At 39.3% G+C, this 15,666-nt stretch overlaps 1 protein-coding gene across 2 annotated transcripts; it reads right to left on the bottom strand.

The window, feature by feature from the left end:
* Window positions 1-1,316: 1,316 nt before the first annotated feature.
* On the bottom strand, window positions 1,317-13,941 carry LOC135076596 (synaptic vesicle glycoprotein 2B-like). 2 transcript variants are annotated; one of them, XM_063971023.1, is made up of 12 exons: window positions 13,838-13,941; window positions 9,254-9,427; window positions 7,969-8,130; window positions 7,437-7,599; window positions 6,980-7,101; window positions 6,419-6,639; window positions 6,111-6,271; window positions 5,919-6,027; window positions 5,384-5,580; window positions 4,766-4,864; window positions 2,157-2,284; window positions 1,317-1,451 (listed from the first exon to the last, which is right to left on the bottom strand). In XM_063971023.1, the coding sequence occupies exons 2-12, from the start codon at window positions 9,390-9,392 to the stop codon at window positions 1,369-1,371; spliced, it is 1,584 nt and encodes a 527-aa protein (XP_063827093.1). In that variant the 5' UTR covers window positions 9,393-9,427; window positions 13,838-13,941; the 3' UTR covers window positions 1,317-1,368. The 2 variants fall into 2 exon arrangements, with proteins under 2 accessions (XP_063827093.1, XP_063827094.1); XM_063971024.1 differs by lacking the exon at window positions 13,838-13,941 and having other exon boundaries at window positions 9,254-9,578.
* Window positions 13,942-15,666: the final 1,725 nt, after the last annotated feature.

The following is a 15,666-nucleotide window of genomic DNA, read 5'->3' as shown; positions in this document are numbered from 1 at the left end:
ACAAAAAGTCGCGCACTAAGAGTTCCGCCGTAGCGAGGCTCTACCAACCGAAAGAACCATAAGATTTGATTCCCTTGAGAATCTTGATAGAGAGACTACAGAAGAAAGCTGGATGAAATGGATACGGACTACAGCTGAAACTTATATGGATTTTTCTTCTGTTTCAGAACTCTAAAAAGACGAATCGAGCAATGAAATACAATCTGTCACAATTTGGATTGAACTAGAACGATAGGACTTACCTACAGGGTCATGTGTTGACACATTAGCCCATTTATGTATCTGCCTTTCTTATTACATAATAGTACCACATCAACTATGATAACCGTGGTTTGAACTTTAGACCGTTGGGGGTCCATTACTGCAGTCATACAGATGTGATATCCTTATCTATGGATTTTACGACTCAATCTTGGAAATAAGACAGGGTGTGTTTCTCTGATAAAACAACCATTTCTTTGTCAGATTATTGGATGTGATTACGATTTCCGTAATCATTAATTGTATTGAGCAGCTTGCTCTCTGCGAAAAAAACTGAATCTGCAACTGGATTTAAAAAAAAATTATTTTCTGGAATTTAATTTTCTTTTTTTGCGAAACAAGGCAGATAATTGATCTCAATCACGCCTGATGTAAGTGAGATGCATCTAGGATAGTAACAACCTGCCCTGTTGAGAAGAATTACTTCATGTGAATGTTTACCTAAATAAATCGCTAAATTATATCATCATAAGATCTAACAATAGATTGTCATAGGTCAGTAGTGATAGTGTCAGAAATGTATCATGTATTAGCCATGTGTAACATAAATCATTATAATTGCAGTAATTAATATTTAATAATATTTATCCGATTTGCATCTGTTTATGCGTGCAAAGTTAGCAGATAGCTTCTGACCTATTGAAAATTTAATTGTACTATTGCAACATAGACCGAATTAGATCCAGTTGAATCCAGTTAAAGAATTTATTTATGTTAAAGTGAAAGTTTAACTTAGGACTTCAGTCTGCTGTGCTTAATGTGAAGACAATATAGGTCTACTACCGATATACGGATTTATCTTTGTTATGACTAAACATTTTTTTTTCCAAAACTGTGTCTTATCCTTAGGACCAACCTTCTAACTAAGTTGTGCTAAGGCATTATCTAATGCCATGCCATAAAATGTGACATAGGAATTTGACTTCAGTTGTTAGACATCGTGTGAGTAGTTAGAAGAAGAGTATTAGACTTTCGTCGCTTCTCTTTAACGAGGATGATTGTGATAAGACTTGGACTGAAAATATCGCATAATTTGTGTTAAAACGTTTTTAATAAATAAGTTAAGCTACATGATTACAACTTAAATATTAAATAGATATTGGTACATCATCTGGCGTCAGTGTCTTCGTAGTCACACGATCGGTGCGAGTCGTGTTGAGTCGGCAGCAGGAAACTAAGGGCTGCGCATACTGGAACAATAGGCAAACTAAATAAGTAACTGCTTTGATGTAGTAGATTTCAGAGAAGGAACACACGATACAAATGCATCTACATTTCAATATTGGCAGTAGGTACCTACTCTAAAAATCTGGAATCATCAGTTACTCATTATAGGGCGCATTGTGTGCCTCTAATAAGAATTAAGATATTTAAAATGGTAACCGATCGTTGTGGAAATCCTTGGGGGAGGCCAAGCACTTTTCTAGTTCGAACGTCCACTGCTGGACGAAGATTCTGCCGTCTATGCCTTTTCTAGTAGTGGAAGTCTTTTGGCTGAAAATGGTCTGGTTCGATATCTCTACATTTTGGATCCATTGGCCAATCTGGATATCATTAGGGGAGGCCTATATTCAGCATTGGGCGTCCTGTGCGAGGATGATGATTATTCTTTTTCGATACTCACAGAACTTGATTTTAGCGATTCTGGGGGTTTGTCAGTCACTTTGGTTCTCCTACGGATCTCCTCATTTCTGATTCGATCACGCAGGGAAACTCCGAGCATAGCACGCTCCATCGCCCTTTGGGTGACCTTGAGCTTTCTTATGAGGCCGATCTGGTGAAGGTCGCGGAAGGTGCCTGGATGCGAGCGGCGCAGGACCGGTCTTTGTGGAAATTCGTGGAGGCCTTTGTCCAGCAGTGGACGTCTTTCGGCTGAAACGAACGAACGAACTCACAGAACAGCAGCGCGGAGAAGCCATAGAAGGTGCCTGCGCAGGCGGCGGCGAGGAAGTAGCCCGCTGCGCTCGCGCCCGCCACCGACCCCACCCGCCCAAACATTAGAACGGCGCCCACGGCTGTCCCTCTGCGAAAAGATAGAACCGGTTTGAGTCTCGAAGAAGACATTTTTTATGATTACAGCATCTACTTGGTACAATATACGAGTATACCCTTGACCGGGGACGTTTAGACAGATAGATAGATATACTGTCTATGCACACCATACGAAAACGGACAATTTGAAACTAGAGTCCGCTCCTGGCTTCGTCTGCGCGAAATCGGTCTTTCATAGAAAGTCCATATAGCAAAACATTTTATAGTTTTGATCAGATCATCATATCATAACCTTGAGAAATGATTAATTAATACATTTCACCTTCCATTTCACTTCTCTTCCAGGATCAACCTAGATTTCTACAATACAATTAAATGGTCTGAAACAAAGCTTTCTGAAAGCTTATACGTCGCTTTATTTGGCATCCAGGTAGGAAAAATTTATACAATGCATTGAACACCCATTCTAGAAAAATGTACCCATTAGGCCAGTAGAATTAAACACAAAAATTGATTAAATCGGAAATAATTCCTACAAAAGATTTTTTTGCTTTAATGGCTTCATTGGTTGCCCATGAAGACTCTCCTAAGTTTTCGACATCGACGGAGTTGTGCTTAAGTGGTGGGGGCCCCCGAAAGCGGCGTTTTTTCGGTTTTCCGGTTATACCGCGTAAAGGACTTACCCTATCGAAAAGTGGTCTTCATGACGGTTAAAAGGCACTTAATCCTGCAATGAATAAGACCAAATTCATATGTTTTGGACAAACCGTTCTCGCGCTAAAGTTCGGCAAAGTAGAAAATATACGTATAATTAATGACCCTCTCCACGTCCAATGGCTTGTTACCCACATGCTTCCAAGCCTTGTAAAGGGTCGCCTTAATCAGTGTAACCCTAACAAGGCTCACGAGTTTGATTCGCTTATCCTTGTTCGTCCCAGCCGTTCCTTAACTGCGGTTGCTGCACCTCTTCCTGACATTCTCCTGAACGACTCTGTGTTACCTAATGTGGCTGCCTCTCTTCCTTGTACCCTCCTGTACGATTGCATTGCTTAGCTATATGCCTGGTCCAAGGTTCGACGCCACAAAATCAACTTTGTACGCGTGAAAATAGTTTAAATACTATTTTCCGTGCTTGCAACATTTTTCTTTACTGCTTCGCCTCTATTAGTCGTAGAGTGATTGTATATATCCTATAGCCTTCCTCAATGTATGAGCTATTCAACACAAAAATAATGATTTCAATCAAACTAGTAATTCTTAAGATTAGCGCGTTCAAACAAACAAACAAAAAACTCTTCAGCGTTTTAATATGAACTTATTGTTGTTGATTTTTGGCGTCGAACCTTAGACCAGGCATACGGCTAGGCAACGTAGTCATGCAGGAGGATACAAGGAAGAGGGGCAGCCACAGTAGGTAACACAGAGTCGTTCAGGTGAGTGCCAGGAAGAGGTGCAGCAACCGCAGTTAAGGAACGGCTGGGACGAACAAGGATAGGCGCATCAAGCTCGTAAGCCTTGATAGGGTTACACTGGTTGAGGTGGCCCTTTTCAAGACTTGGAAGCCTGTGGGTAACAAACCATTGGACGTGGAGAGGGTCATTAATTATACGTATATTTTCTACTTTGCCGAACATTAGCGCGAGAACGGTTTGTCCAAAACATATGAATTTGGTCTTATTCAATGCAGGATTAAGTGCCCTTCAACCGTCATGAAGACCACTTTTTGATAGGGTAAGTCCTTTACGCGGTATAACCGGAAAACCGAAAAAATGGGCCCCCACCACTTAAGTACAACTCCGTCGAAGTCGAAAACTTAGGAGAGTCTTAATGGGCAACCAATGAAGCCATTAAAACAATAAAATCTTTTGTAGGAATTATTTCCGATTTAAAAGCTAATTCTACTGGACTACATATACTTGACATGTTTTGATAATGACATGATAATTAATTAAGCGAAGCAACAACAATAACAGCCCTCAGCTGGGATTAGTTTTATCTCTACGCACACGGTGAGTCTTAAGTACCTATGCTGGGATATAATAATAAACAAACGACAGTTGTTTTCTAGGCTGTATAATAAACACTTATAACTATCGGTCTAGCGCTTTTTTAAATCAGCCAGTTCCTGAGGTGTAGGATCGGCACGGGAGGTGGAATTCATTGCGATGGGTGGGCATCGTTGTTGTGACAGGATAGCACTGCTCAGTTCATTTTTTATTTCCTTGTAATATTTATGTGCTATTTCTGTCTTTTTTCTGTATTCGTTCTCTGTCATGTATAAGTGATGTTCATCGTAATACCTAAATATTTCTTTCTTTCTTTCTTTATTTCTTTCATTGATATAATAATGTGAAGAATATGATGTGAAGGGGATGAAGTCTCATTGACGTTTGACGTTACAAAAATACCCTCGACCAGCGCTAGACCTTTATCTGAATCACTGATTAACTGAAAAGTTCAGTGACTAAAAGCTTAATTTTGCACTAGGTTATTTATAAACTCGCTCATATACCTCAAGGTCGTGGGGAAGAGGTGACAGGTATACGCCGTCAAAGGACCAATACCCAGAGCTGTCAGCTGCATTGCTGACATTGCCACACCTGCTACCAATCTGGAAGAAAATCACATCTTGGATATAGCATCTCAAAGGTGAGTAGAACTCTGCTATCTTGGGGAACTGCCCTCGAAGCCCTTTTCAAAAAAGATTTCAGGAAAGGGGGAACAAGCTTCGAATAGCTTATTAAAGATGCTGGTTCCTCTAAAACTAGCATTTAGATATTGTAATTTTTGCTATGGTATAAAATAATATAATTTTTGTTTCGAAAAATCGGATGTGATTGATGAGGTCTTGCGCGTAGTAACGTGGTTCCGCATAGTTATTACCTAAGAATTTTTTCTATTCGATTAATTCATCAACCTCGATGATTTTGTTTATCAATGTAGCTTTCATTTTGACGAATCATCGGCTGACTGCTTTAATTTTGTCAATTGCCTTTAATTGCTTTGTTATTTTCAGTCTGCCTGGAATGTCAATGACTTGAAATGCACGTCATAATGGGTAAATATTTCTTTAAAACTGAGGGGAATAACTTGCTATGAGATGAGTCCAGTTTAATTTTTCATAACTTGCCTGTTCTCCTGAAGTCCAGACATCAAGCAAGCTGCCCCAACGGTGGTGAACATGGCGATCAACAAGGTCTTCTTGTTGATGGGGCTCAGACACGCTAGGAGCACCACGATGCTGTACACCAGGGTCGTGACCACCATGATGAGGAAGGTGGCGTGGGATATGGTGTCCACGCACGCTTCGCTGGGCTTGTTTAATGTCTAGGAGAAGAGATTTGATGAGTGAGCAGTTGAAGAAAGGTCAAAGGTAATCTTTAGAAATATGTAAGAACTATGTAAGTACGACAAGTTTGTGGCGGCCATCCGCCACATTCCGAACTTGGACCAATTATTATTTTCAATATTTTTATTGCAGAAATTACTAATAGTCCCGTTAACTCCTCAAGTGGATTCACCACAATTATTAGTCCAGCGGCGGCCGGGTTCGATCCAGCGTTCCTTGGATCTCGAGACGGCCAGTTCGATATCTAGCTATTATTACCAACCTCTCAATTGTTGTGCTATTCTAGAGGTACTTTGAGTAATGGACTAAAGCTTACGTCATTAGAAGATTGGTCGATGAACACACAAATGTTCCCTTCGTCCACGATTGGATCGGAGAATATTTTGTTTATGGTGTCTGGAGCCAATAGGAATAATCCATTTAACCTGCACAAATCGAATAAGAGTTACAGAGGCACAAAGATCCGTAATGTATTTCAGTAACTTTAAAAACAGCATTAATATCTTACAACGAAAACAATCCAAACATAAGAAAACCAGTCAGCGCCAGCCACTTGAGATAAGGAGGTCGCAACAGAGTCAAGGTGGAGTCTCCTCTCCATTTGGTCACCACACACCCAGGACCTGGTTCGGTGGTCATGCGCTTGCCGTCATCCCGAAGAGAAGTCACCTGATTAAATTTTATGAGCAATATCTTAGTAACGGCATTTGTTGCTAACAATATTCGATCAGGCGTATAGAGCATACAGATAATGATAAGCTACATTAAGAAAAATTTGGATGGTATCTCGCCCTTTTTGGCGTTATGGCTACTTACGCAGTAAAGATCTTCTGTCAGCCCGCTATTAACCGCGTATATTTTCTTCAAAACAGCTAACGCTTGTCGTTTCTTACCCTTAGCGACCAGGAACTTGGGGCTTTCGTCGGCGCAGGCGACTCCTAGGGCCACCAGCAACAGAGGCATGGCATAGATTATGGTGAGGAGCCGCCATGGTCTGATGAATCGCCAATCGAATGAGAGGATGCCCCATGCTATTACTGGAAGAATAGTTTATTTGGATTCCTTGGGTTATATTCACGTAAATCAATAAATTGCACACACTCCGAAGAAGCTGCAAAAATACATAGTCATCGGTGGTTGACGCCCTTTCGGCACAATTTATTCTATAATTTAGTTATTAAATTAGCTTAGTTTTTCTCGATACTCACTTGTCCACTTGTTGGTTTTTGTATCAAAAAAGATTTTTCTATCTCAGTATCCACACAGAATACATAATAGTAGCAATCCCTAACATTACTTTCTTATCAAATAGGCTTACGCTCGGAGTCGGAGAAATATAGCCAGTTTCTATTGGTATGGGCCATATTTATTTTGTACCTGGACTCAAAGTAGACGACAGCATGAGAAACCCGTTGCAGGCCAGCACGGCCGCGTCTCTTCGCCTGCGCGGGAGCATCTCGCTGATGTACGCCCATCCTAATGACGATGGGCAGGACAGACTGCAAGGGAAATTGGTCCTTGTAACTCAGTGGGTTGGTAGGAGCTAGATTACCAAAATTGCGTCACACCACCGTGTGGGATTTGGGAGTGCTCCACACTATTTAACATCATAATAATCATCATCAAAGTCAGTGGCAGCCGGCAGCATCTCAGCCTAGTGCTGATGGACAGGACAGGCTGCATAGAGAGCATTACCAATGGATTTGGTGGATAGATACTCAATCTATGATTGGACTGTGGAAATTGCTTGCACTCAGCATATACCCACCATGAATTGTGTCTTCTATGTTCGTCGTGGGGCATTACATTCATAAAAAGGTATACTTTAACTTACAAAAGAGACGCCGCGAATTTGCAGCCGGCGTAGCCTGTCAGTGTTGAAGCGAAGGCTGCCACGAGGCCTAGGGCCCCAGCGATGATACACGACACCAGAAGCACTGGCTTCCTGCCGAGGGAGTCGGCGGCCCAGCCCCATAATGGTGCTGTGAGGATCACACCTGAAAATTGAGCACACGATCATATTACAGTACACCATCATCTAATATTGAACTGATTAGGACTATGACGTCACGTATGTTTGTTTTTTCGGTAATGTTCCATAACGACTCAATAACGGATATATTTTTTTTAAACACAACAGGAAAAAATTCCTGCATGGAACGGGGAAATGGGCCTGCATCATCTGATGGAAACTGATAAATATAATTAAAGTGGAAGCGAGCTTTAACCGGAATTCTCAACCACAGAGGATATACAATAAAATTAATCAAGTTATTTTACTTCGGACATATTGGCTTTGCTATAAATCTAGTAAATAAATAAGTCTAGATTGTTTCAGATAAATTAATTAATTCATTTGAAATTACCTAAATTAGGTACCGACGTGACGATCCCTTTGAGATGATCCGGCAGGTTCAGGTCGCAAGCAGCCGCTGGCAGGATGAAGGCGTTGCCGATGATCTCCAGAAGGGCCGCGGATAGTGTGGCCAGCATCAGAATGCTGTGGTACACTTGGTATTTACCAGCGCCTGCGGATTAGGAATAGTGATGAGTGCGACATTGCTATAATTTAGGCGTAGGCGTTGACAAAAAAATTATTAGCTACGCATGTGGCTACGCCAAGTGATTTCCATACACCATTTATGTAGAGTGGATTTTGGATGAAAAGTTAAGAAGTTTAAACTCTAATTGCTATTGCCAGTAATAAAAACATAAGTACGGGTCTACTCTTACAACTCATACCAATATGACGCTTCCCTAGCTAAGGTATCAAGGTATGTGAGAGATGGATGGACTTGAATTTATAAAAACAATATAACTGTTATGATAATGATAGGTAGTTGTTTTTAATTACATAGGAATCTAGATTCGTTCATACTATGGATCGCAAATAAATTCTGAGCGCGATCTTAGTATGATGGTCTCTCCAATTGCAAAAGTATGGTGGGACGTTATTTTTTTACCCGACTGCGCCAGATGGAAGTTATGTTGTTTTGTGGTGATGAAAAATTGATCTGTCATATGACAAACAACCCCAGGACAAACTTGACTGGTTGTTTTTGTTGGGGGTCAAGCTGTAGATCTTGGCTACACAGGAGTTGCAGCGGTGGGAACAAGAGGTGGGAATAGTCCCATTTTCATAATATGACCAGGCCTGTTCATCTCCGCGAGTTTACATCGAAAACAAAACACGCACGATAGCCCACCTACAGGAGACTATTCGACAAGGCCTCACATACGAGCGAACATTGACTCACGCACGCGTATTCTTGTGTATGATGTAAGAAAATAAAGAAAATGGTGTACTAAATACTGTGCAGTATTTAACTGCCTAAATAATAATAAAAACACAGAATGTACTTTTTTATGTTGCCTCAAGCCACTGAGAGGTAAATAAGTAGTTAATATTATTCATGATAATTCATGCTAAATCATGTATTTCCTCCGCCATTTTCCGCAGTTTGGCACCTCACGTCACATCATTTTACCGAAGTCAGCCCTATAGCTTCGGCACAGTGCCGATCACTGACGTTTGTCAACAAAATGGTGCTTGACTCTTGAGACAGGCTAAATTACATTTTTTTTTTAAATACCTTCGCGAAGTAAAACTTCTGTATGTAGTACTTATTATTATTCTGTGATATGACTTACCCACGATGTCTAGAGCCTCCTCCAAGTCAGTTTCAAAGTACTCAGCGGTGGTACCCTTCGCGTCTGTGCTGTAATACCTCTTCAAGTTGTCCATTAGGTAGACTTCGCTCTTCTTAGTGTTGGTTTTCACTTGCGACATGTTGGATCACTGTTTTTACGTTAGGTAATCTACCACTGTAAAAAGATAAAAACTTTCTCAGAAATCTAAAGATGGTCAATAAGACAAATATTGCACCATGAAGGATGGCTTTCAATTTAATATTGCACAATATTATAAAAAAAATACTAGCTTCTATCAACCCTTAATTAAAAAGATTTCGCTATGGGGTCCTGTATAAAAAATAATTATTTCGTACAAAAAGAGAGGTGTCGAAGCAAACTTTAAATAGTAATATAGGTATTAGGTAATACTCGTAGTACTTTGTTTGTACCTGTACCCTACTTAATGGCAAATAAAATGTTTGAGTTTGAGTTTGTCTAAGGAGTGCGAGATCTTATGTAGGTACACTAGGTATGTAATAAGCATTATTTTACAAATCTATAAGCCTTATGTACCGTAAACTGTATCTTGTAAAAGGTGAAAGACTTGTTTTAAAATACAGTAGTTCCCGAAATAACGTATGTAGAGACAGAGTACCTACCGGAAATACTAACTCATACCTACTAACTTCCCATAAAAAAAGTACTTCATAAATATATTAAAATATTAATAAATAAATTAATAAATAATTGTACCTTATGTGTTCCTTTTCTTTCTGTTTCTTTTTACAATGTGGTGTGCAATAAAGAGTATTTATTATTATTATTATTAAAAGTAACTAAAAAGTTAAAATAAACTCTCACTGTTGCTGTTAGTGATAAGACCATTGATTTTTATCACGTTTGCAGAGTCTTAGCAATGTTGGCAAAACATCTCACGCCATAAATATACGTGGTATTCCCGTCGCTTGTGGTTCGTAATATACAATATGTTGACATGGAAGCCGATGACGGCTATGGAAAACTAAACACCATAGCACTAATGAAATTACTTTGAGAAATTGACCGCTGACAGTGGAAAGTTACCTTACTCTAAAACCTTGTCATATAGGTTACTTATGTACTTGGTACTAATCTGAAACACAGTCTGAAATTAAGTAAGATGTGTCCAAGCTTGTGTAAAATATGTATTTAACGTTATGTTACGCAATGACTAGTTGACTAACTAATGATTTCAAGACATCTATAAAAACGCTTTCATATTAGCCCTGAAAACTTTTCGTAGCTTTGAAATCAATAAATCAATAAAATTCGCAAATTAGTGACGTCAAAGATGCTATGGCAAATTAAGATACAATCAATGGGAGACTCGTTTTGACAACTCGTACACATTTTATCAATTCCCTCCCCTCCATACATTTATATTCTGAAAGTATATTTTAGGTAGGTTAGACAATGGCTGTATGGCGAGCTTTACAATGCCGGCGCTTGCGCTGATCCATCAACTCTATGTTACAGGGCGAACACAATCGCTCAAATGCAAAAGACATCTTGAAACACAATCAGACCCAGCTTACCTATATCTTTGCCTAAAACAAAACCAAAACAATAGCTTAGGCTGGGTTGCACCATCTTATTTTGACTGTAGCAAACGTCAAAAATCTGTCAAACTCCATACAAATCGCACCGGTTATCGTCATAGTTACCGTTAAAGTTAGGTGGTGCAACTGAGCCTTAGGCCCAGTTTCACCATACTCTGTTAGTTATTCTCTAAATGGGACATTACTTAACCAGTCATTAAAGTTAACAGGGGTGCTAACAGCACTGTTAAATTTTCGTGTCCCATGGTATTATTTTAACAGACCATTACGAAATCATACATTAAGTGAATGGAGTCTCAAATCATTCACTCACTTTCTAAACCGACCAAAACAAAATGTCATTGTATGTAATAGAATTGCTTCGAAAACGAGCACTATTCTCTTCAGTCGTATAATATTTTTGTGACATGTAAGGCGACTGATTTAAATACCACGTATTTTGTAGAATTCATCAGAAATCGGGTTGCATTTCATTCTGCTGGTTGAATAAATGTCAAACATTTGTTTTTTGTGTGACTGTGTCTGTGAGTTTGAGCAAGATTGTCTTCAATGGATTCCAACACATCCAAAACAGATTCTTTCGAAAGTCGAAATCTTGTGCGACATATTCTTCGAATAATGACGCCGTGCTTTTAAATATTTTGGGTCGTCGTACTATACAGTGTGTTTGGGATACATAAAAATTGTTTGTATTTCCTATGTGCCCGTCTCAGATAAATAAAAAATTGCATTTGTAAACCAATAATAATTGTGTCATTAAAAATGAAAAATAATGACCAAAAAACTTAAAAAAAAAAAGAATTTTAGTTTTTGTCAAAAAATTCAGTTTTGACGGGCACATAAGAAATAAATAACATTTTTGTGTAGAGTCACATAAAAATAAATTTCAAAAATTAAGCCCTTCCCCCATTCCAAGAGGAGGGGGGTAGGCCTACATATTATGGGAGCATTTTTGTCGATAAAATTTACATAATAACATCGCCTTAAATGGCAATGCCAGATTTTGTATGGAAAGTGGCGTCTTTTTTTTTTCGCGCGGCCATCGACCAAACTTTGTTTTTTTATTACAAAATAGTGTAATAAACCAAACTTACTATAGCATGTATACCTCTAAACTCAGTCTGAACTGAGTTACGAGCATTAGAAGTTTGATGATTTTCATACAAGATTTGCTTTTTGTGCGCAAGTTTTGTAAAAAATTGCAACAAAATATTGCGCTATTTTTTTATTGCGCTGATTCTGCTCCATACTGATGTCTGGAGCTTTTAATGGATGGTATTGTTTGTTTACACATACAATCTCACTATTTTGTTGCAATTTCTTACAAAACTTTGCGCGCAAAAAGCAAATCTAGTATGAAAATCATCAAACTTCTAATGCTCGTAACTCAGTTCAGACTGAGTTTAGAGGTATACATGCCATAGTAAGTTTGGTTTATTACACTATTTTGTAATCAAAAAACAAAGTTTGGTCGATGGCCGCGCGAAAAAAAAAAGACGCCAATTTCCGGCATTGTCTTTTATCGCTAGCCCTATCCAAACACACTGTATAGACCAAATTGTCTAAAACTTCCAAAGGATCCTCGTTTTCGAAAATAAAATTGTACGCCATTGCGATCCTGTTCCTGTGTGACAGTAAACTAACAGCCTGTTACCCATCTAACGGACCTAATGAGCAGCAATTAAGTTTAACAACGGATTACGGATATTAAACATTCGTTAAAACATGGTGGGACATTCAATAACCTTAACAGTCTGTTAAATGATTTAACAGGGGTGTTAATTAGTTAACATTGTATGGTGAAACTGGGTCTTAGTATTTTGTTTCTGATGATTTAACATTGTGAACTTTCGTTAAAATCTATAGAGGCCATCCACCTTTACAAAAAAATATTGCGTAGGTGTAAAATTATTACATAAACCCTTGTCATAAACCTAATATTTTAATTGTGTAGAGTTCGTTTAATAACATACTTACAAACATCTGGAACCGCCTTTAGGCCCAAAGCTTGTATTGTTTATTTACTGCTCGATACGTTAAATACCTACATTTTAATTGAATAAACTACTTAACTCCAGTTTTCACTGCCTACAATTTTGTTTATTTCCCAAGTACGAGTAAATAAATCGGATTCTGATTGAATCGTAATGAGGTATAGTGAAAACTATGGACTACTTTCTTGCAGGTTGGTATCCCGATCTCTACCAGAACTAAGATTGTGATCATGCGAATACGTCATCATCATCATTTCAGCCACATGACGTCCACTGCTGAACATAGGCCTCCCCCAATGACTTCCACATCGCACGGTTGGTAGCGGCCTGCATCCAGCGCCTTCCCGCTACCTTTATCAGGTCGTCGGTCCACCTTGGCGAATACGTACTTCCATGCAATGTTTATTTGGATTTCATCATCATTATCATCACTATCAGGCAATTTAGTCTCCACTGCAGGAGCACGACTCTCTATTTACCAAAGGTAAACTAAAGATTTGGCTTTCAAAGCGCACGTTGGAAAGTCGTGCTCATGCAATACCTACTTCACAAAAAAATTATTCTGCAGACCTTGCTGTACTAAGTGATGGTTTCCTTCTATAGCAAAAGCTGAAAGAGTTTATGTCCATAAAATAAGTAACTCATGCCCGTTTTCACCTTCAATCCCTCATTTTTAAGTGACCACTATGGTGACACAATAGGAATTTTGTTTTCATAGGGGTCACTTAAAAATTAGGGATTGATGGTGAAAACGGGCATAAGTCATCTAATAACAATCGAATAAAACTGAAGATTTACTTTAAAGTAGATACTAGTTTCAACCTCTCTGCTCTATCTTTTTTATCGATTGCATACGAGTAGTAAATGCCAAAATATACTGTTCAAAACTAAATATTTTTGATTTGATTTATCAGAAAATAAATTAGCAGTAATCATGTGATCACAATAAGATTATTTTCACGTGGCGCAATGGCGTCAGCGCAAAGTAAATATAAACAAATCACTCTTACATTAACTTATTCACTGATCTCACTTAACATATTTCACAATAATTAAACTTGTAACGGGATGCAATATCGGAGTAAGACTGGCCCGGGCCGGGTGTAGGACCCATCCGATACGTCGACGGAGAATAAATCACACAGTTATCTGTGTTTAACTAGTGTAATGGTTTAATAGTTATTATTAAGATAATCGCTTGTACAACCTTTTATCACAAGGTTTGATTGACAAAACTTTGGTTTAAAATAGAAGTTTATTATTGCTTTACTTCTTATCGGTTATTTTTAGTTATGAATGAGTTCGTGGTCTTGAAGTTATATGTAGAGCGACTCATTTGATCCGAAGGCTAACTTCGAACTCCAATTGTAAAAATCATCCTATGTTAGGATATTTTGGAATGATTTTGATTGTCTACAAAGAAATGTGGTTCCTAACTACAGTGACACTTCAAGCCGACGGTTTGATTGAGTCATCATGCCAGACGTATCGAGTTATTATGCTGACACCGACCTCAGTTGTAAAAACCCACACGATAAGTACAAGAAGAATACAAGATAGGTAGATAGTTCGTTCGTTCGTTTCAGCCAAATGACGTCCACTGCAGGACAAAGGCCTCTCTCAAAGATTTTCACAACGACCGGTTCCTGCGCCGCCTGCATCCAGGCACTTCCCGCGACCTTCACCAGATCGTCGTTGCACCTAGTGGGGGACCTGCTCACACTATGTCTTCCTGCCCGTGGTCACAACTCGAGAACTTTTCTGCCCCAAGCTCTACGAGCTATGTTCCCCGCCCACTGCCACTTGATTTTTCAAATTCTGCGGTGTATGTCGATAATAGGTACCTACATAGAGAGATCAAAACTTTCTTGCTAACAAGAAAGGAAAGAAATTAAAACAAAGAGAGACGGTACAATTTAGGCGATCTTATCTAATACACCTTAGGATTAAGATGAAGAATGTACTGCTACATTCGAAACATTCGAACTTCAGTTTTTCTCTTCTTCAAATGTTCATATAAGAAAGGCGAGAGTAAATAGGCACTTACAGGGCAGATAATAGGTACTCGTATGTACGATCCTAGACTGCATCTCACTTAATATCAGGTGCATTGAGGTCGAATACCTGCCTTGTTATGCATAAAAAAAGTATATTCTGCAATACCTGAAATTGTCTTAAGTAAGACTACAAATAATTTTCTAGAATTTAACAATCTCAGGCTTTATGTAGCAACACGTTATCAGACCCCCCCTAGACGTTGATTGCTGAGCAAATACCTCGCGAACGGTGAGCAAACTGCCGCTATCTCCCCAGATACAACCATTTATAGAAAGCATGGAATATTTTTGGCTCGGAAAGTTTTTTGGGGCTTAACATTTGAGCATGTTTAAACTGAATGTCTCGTGATAGCGGGTCGCTAAGGAGTATTTTTCTTACGATAGGTCAGCATTATGCTGTATGTAGTAGATTCTAGAGAGAGATCGAATCAGAAATGAGGAGATCCGTAAACGAACCAAAGTCGCTGACATAGCCCGACGGATTAGCAAGCTGAAGTGGCAATGGGCAGGGCACATAGTATGCAGAACTGACGGCCGATGGGGCAGAAAGGTTCTGGAATGGAGGCCGCGTACCGGAAAACGCAGCGTGGGACGTCCACCTACAAGGTGGACCGACGACATCGTAAAGGTAGCAGGGAAGCGCTGGACGCAGACCGCTGCCAATCGATCAACATGGAAAGCATTGGGGGAGGCCTATGTTCAGCAGTGGACGTCCTATGGCTGAAATGATGATGATGATGATGATGAGTAGATTCTAGACTTACAAACTTTAATATCAGGGC

The sequence above is a fragment of the Ostrinia nubilalis genome, chromosome 12 (genome assembly GCF_963855985.1).
Source record: "Ostrinia nubilalis chromosome 12, ilOstNubi1.1, whole genome shotgun sequence".
Lineage (NCBI taxonomy): Eukaryota > Metazoa > Arthropoda > Insecta > Lepidoptera > Crambidae > Ostrinia > Ostrinia nubilalis.
Note: the sequence above shows the minus strand (reverse complement) of the source record. Positions and strands in the feature narration are given on the sequence as shown.

What these genes read in the sequence shown, in the direction of transcription:
- LOC135076596 (XM_063971023.1), bottom strand. Translation starts at nt 9,392, where the DNA reads ATGTCGCAAGTGAAAACCAACACTAAGAAGAGCGAAGTCTACCTAATG. An exon ending in ATGTTTGGATTGTTTTCGTT is followed by an intron (nt 6,028 to 6,110) that starts GTAAGATATTAA and finishes CGATTTGTGCAG; the next exon opens with GTTAAATGGATTATTCCTAT. An exon ending in CTTCTCCGCGCTGCTGTTCT is followed by an intron (nt 1,452 to 2,156) that starts GTGAGTTCGTTC and finishes CTATTGTTCCAG; the next exon opens with TATGCGCAGCCCTTAGTTTC.